The following is a 4585-nucleotide window of genomic DNA, read 5'->3' as shown; positions in this document are numbered from 1 at the left end:
ACTGTGAGGTGGGCAGAGCAGGTGGAGAAGGCCTTTTTCCTCCCCTCAGCAGAGGGGATCCTCAGGATGGTGGCAATGATGAACACATAGGAGAAAGAGATGAACAGGACTGGGATCCCTAGGAAGATCACATTTGTCACCCCCATGCTGATGATATTGACAGAGATGTCAGTACAGGCCAACTTCAGGACAGCCAGGATCTCACAGGTGAAGTGGTTGATGACATTATCCCCACAGAATGGCAGCCTCATAGCAAGGGATGTTTGAACCATCGAGGCAGCACTTCCAGCCACCCAAGAGCCAATAGCCATGGGGATGTAAGCAGCCTTGCTCATGACCACAGGGTATCTAAGGGGGTTGCAGATAGCCACATAGCGATCAAATGCCATCATGCTCAGGAGCACACACTCTGTCGACCCCATGGCAAAGGACAGGAACATCTGCACAGCACAGGCTGAGAAGGAGATGGTTTTCCTGGGGGTCAGGAAGCTGTCAAGGATGAGGGGGACTGAGGAGCTTGTATAGCAGATGTCCAGGAAGGAGAGATTCCCCAGGAAGAAGTACATGGTTGTGTGCAGGCGGGAGTCCAGGATGGTCACCAGGATGAGGACCCCATTGCCCAGCAGGACCACCAAGTACATCGACAGGATGAGCACAAAGAATGTTTTCTCCAGCTTTGGGTGGGCAGAGAGGCCCAAGAGAACAAACTCCGTCACAGAGGTTGTCTGGTTGGCAGGTCCCATGGTGCACCTCTTCTGTCACGTGAAGAAAGTATCAGAGGTCCACACTCAACATTCTTTGCCTTGCATAGGACCAGGGGGTCTGGTCTGAAGTTCTAGTCTGGTTAGATGATTAAAAACAGTTTTGAAAGCCTGTAATATTTATTTATATCCAAGAAAATCAGAAATTATTTTGGGGCCGTTAGGATATCAAATTTACAAGAGTTAAAATGATGCCTCTGATAATTTAATGCATTTGATTAATGCAACAAAGATATATAGCACATTCGTTTTAATAGTGCTATATTCTACATGGCAATTCATCTCATTAAATTTTCACCAGAAAAGTAACTTCAAGTTTGCTCCATGTTCCCCCACTTTGTGCCAGATACCAGTGATAAAACTTTGTTGTGAATCCTCATCTGGTAGATATTTCTTCTCTTCAGATAATTCACATAGACAACAGACACTTGTTTTTCCCAAGATCATCTTTTTCATGGGCAAAATCATCCCCAGGGCTTTCTATCTATCCATCCTTCCTTCTATCCATCCTTCCTTCCATCCATCCACTCATTCATCCACCTATCCAGCCATTCATCTATCCATCCACCTATTCATCCATCTATCCATTCACCCATCCATTCATGTCTGAACATCTATCCTCTAAAATAATTATTGATCAACACTAATATAGGTATAACAATTTCTGTGAGTACCAGGATGACCCATGGTCCAGGTTTAAATGATCTCTCAACTAGGTAGGAAGGGGAACCAGAAGGGTTCGGTAAAGGCCAGAGCACCAAAAGGACACCCTGAGTATTTGTGGGAACAGTGATCATGGAAGGCTCCCTTGGTTTTATAGATTCCAGCTGGGTCTTTAAGGATAAAAGGAGACTGGACATGAAGAACTGTGAGGGAAAGGGAAGAGGTTTCCAAGGTACCTTCATGCTCTGGAAATTCTGATATGTCTCTAATAGTTGGAATCTTATGTTCCATGAGGACAAAAAGAGGGCTGGCCCCAGAACCCTATAGTGACTCATACCTTAGTTTAGAAATTTAGTTCTCTTAGGTAACTAAAGCAGTGCTTTTTTTGCTTACCATTCTACAGGATCTCCTTCCTTCTGGGTGAATGCACACACTGGAACCAGTGCACATAAGAGTTCTTGAGCCTTTTGGCTCAGTTGCTAGATATGTCTTCCAGATTTAGACCCTGACACTGATCATACTTCCCAGATAATCTAACCCAACCTTCCCTTTCATTGGAGATCCTCTTCTGTGCAACACTGATGCATAGCGTTTCAGTTTCAGCTTAATATCTCCTAGTGATGAAGAGCTCATTACATTCCCAAACAGCCCACTCCATGTTTGCAGAGCTCTGAAGTATCAGAAAATTCTTCATACTGATCCAAGTTTCTAAGTGTCTCTCATTCATATGATGGTGGTTGAGCTTCTAAAAACTCAGGAATTTCCTGGGTTTGTGGAAAATCATCAGAAGTAGCTCTGAAACCCTGAGACCACCTCATTTCTAAGTGAGTCTCTGATGTTAAGTGAGTTCAATACTTAAGACTGAAAAGTTTCACATGTTTCTTGCTTTTTCTGACCCAATGAGAATGGGTTTTGCATGGCCTTCAGTCTTTATGATATCACTGAAATTAAGTCACTTCTACCCTTCTCAAGCACTAACCTCCTTGGAAAATCAAATCAGAAGTTAGAAATGTTACAGTGCTAATAAAAGGCTAAGTATTACTCTTGTAATAACCCTCACTTACCTTTCTCAGGAACCTATTGCAAAAGGATCTCTATGGCTTAGGAACACTATGTGGACCAGAAATAGCAACATCAGTTTGAAAAACAAGGTTGAGGTGTGCACTTCTGATTTGAAGAAAGGAATGGAAGCTAGTTCTTCCCACTCATTCTTGGTTCCATATTTTAGGCAAAATTTCCAAGTCAATACCCAGTAAATGTAAAAGGCAATTTGCAATCAGTTCTGCGATTGGGACGACTATGCTCCCTAAAGTGATTAAAAGTTTGGAAGTGAAATTATACAAAGTCATGGAACTTTTTATACTTCTGGGAGGATGTCCCCAAGATCCAATTATGCTGAAAGCGCTCTAAGAAGACTTCTTTTCCTTTCTTCTTATTGCTTTCCATACTTGGCCATTGAAGGACATGAGGAGAGCATTTTTATGTTCCACTTAAATTCTGCAAACTTCAAATGGCTAAAAATTCTTGAAAAGAAGTCGTAGAGCTAAAAATTACTTTGGAATACCCTCTGTAAATGGCATTGTAGAACCAGCAGCTGTGGGCATGATGATTCTAAATCAAGTGCTCAAGGGCATGGCTGTGGACACTTGGGGGAACTTCATGTAGACCCTGGGAAACTTCAAGGAGGAGGAAGATTTTGGAAAGGCTTTGATCAATGGGGGAGAATTTACACATGAAAATACAGGCAAGGAATGAGAGGAAGGAAAACTATCTTGGGGACAGCTTAGCACAGGTCTTCAGTCTATGTATTTCTTTATAACTTCAAGAAGACATTTGTTTGAAAAGTGTCATGGAATAGGAGGAATTGCACAGATTGAAGGAAGACATTGTATGTTGGTGGAATCTGGAGTAAATAGCACCACCTAAGATGGCCCCAGTTATTCTTGCCTCCTGTTATATTCATGACCTTGTGTAATTCCCTCCCTTTGAACAACTTAATTCTAACCAAAAGAATACTCTCTTGTGCTGCCTTTGGCGAAGAAAGCTGACAGATGGGAGAAACAAAAGTGACAAGGAACTGAGGGAGGTCTCTGGCCAACAGACAACAAAGACCTTGAGTCCTCAGTTGTAATCATAAGACACTGAACTTTGCCAACCATATAAGTGAGCTTGGATGTAAATCCTTTCCCAGTTGAAACTTCAGATGAGATCACAGTCCTAGCCAACATGTTAGTTGTAGCCTTGTGGAAAACCCTGAAAAAGATGATCCATCTAATCTATGATGCTATCTTGACCCACAGAAAATTTGAGGCAATACATGCTGCTTAAGTCACTAAGTTTTGGAGTTGTGTGTTTGCAACAATAAACAACTAATCCATGGAGTATGGCTATGATCTATGCGGGAGCCAGGGAAAGAAAGCAGTCACATCACATCTAGAAAAAAGTGGCCCAGTGAAAGGGAGCCTTCTACTTCCTCAAAATGCTTCTGCATTTCCAGAGGACATTAATGGTCAACAGGTTTCTCCTCATTCTGTACCAAAGCCTGCCTGTCTCCTTGCACTTCTGTCTTGGGTGCTGAGCCCTTGGCCACACAGGACATGATCACTTCCTCTTTTATGTATCAGCGCCTCAGAAATAGAATGACAACAAGCTACAGATAAACTGTAGTTATGCTCAGTTACACTGAAGACACCACCTTTAACTAAGCACAACACTCATTCTACTGGATTCTCTGAACACCGTGTTCCTGTCAGAGTGCCACAGATCTTCTGTTTACCTAACAAAGGAACATCTCCTCCAGGAAACTTTCCATGGCAGCTCCTGCCCACAGAACTCTTTCCCCTCTAAGCTTGAAAACCATCATTCTCTGAGCTGTCCAGTTGTATTCTGAACTCTGGAGACCAACTGGTCTAGTTCATCTCTGTCTGTGTCCACCTGCCTAGCTCTGTTCACATATGCATGTGTATGATGTGTGTGTGCTCAGATAGGGGGTTCCATAAGTCTTTTTCTCTTCAGCTTCTAGGATCTAGTAGTATCTATTCTTTTTTTTTTTTCTTTTTTTTTTATTGAACGGTAACTATGTACATTAATGCACTTCTGGGATACAGTGTGGGGTTTTCACATGCAATCTGAAATACTTCCATCAACTGGTCAACACAGCC

General features: G+C 42.5%; 1 protein-coding gene across 1 annotated transcript in view; it reads right to left on the bottom strand.

Moving 5' to 3' along the window:
* The window catches only part of LOC100966202 (olfactory receptor 13C7-like), a gene marked incomplete at its 3' end in the record, with an annotated part of 3742 nt that extends 2999 nt beyond the window's left edge, over positions 1-743 (bottom strand). Inside the window, exon 1 of the mRNA XM_012811665.1 lies at positions 3-743. Coding sequence (XP_012667119.1) covers positions 3-743 — 741 coding nt within the window. The remainder of the gene's footprint in view (positions 1-2) is intronic.
* Between the last annotated feature and the right edge of the window lie 3842 nt (positions 744-4585).

This window comes from Otolemur garnettii, unplaced genomic scaffold (assembly GCF_000181295.1).
Source record: "Otolemur garnettii isolate 467f Iridium unplaced genomic scaffold, OtoGar3 scaffold00172, whole genome shotgun sequence".
Taxonomy (NCBI): domain Eukaryota; kingdom Metazoa; phylum Chordata; class Mammalia; order Primates; family Galagidae; genus Otolemur; species Otolemur garnettii.
The sequence above is the reverse complement of the archived record's forward strand: the minus strand, read 5'-3'. Positions and strand labels throughout refer to the sequence as shown.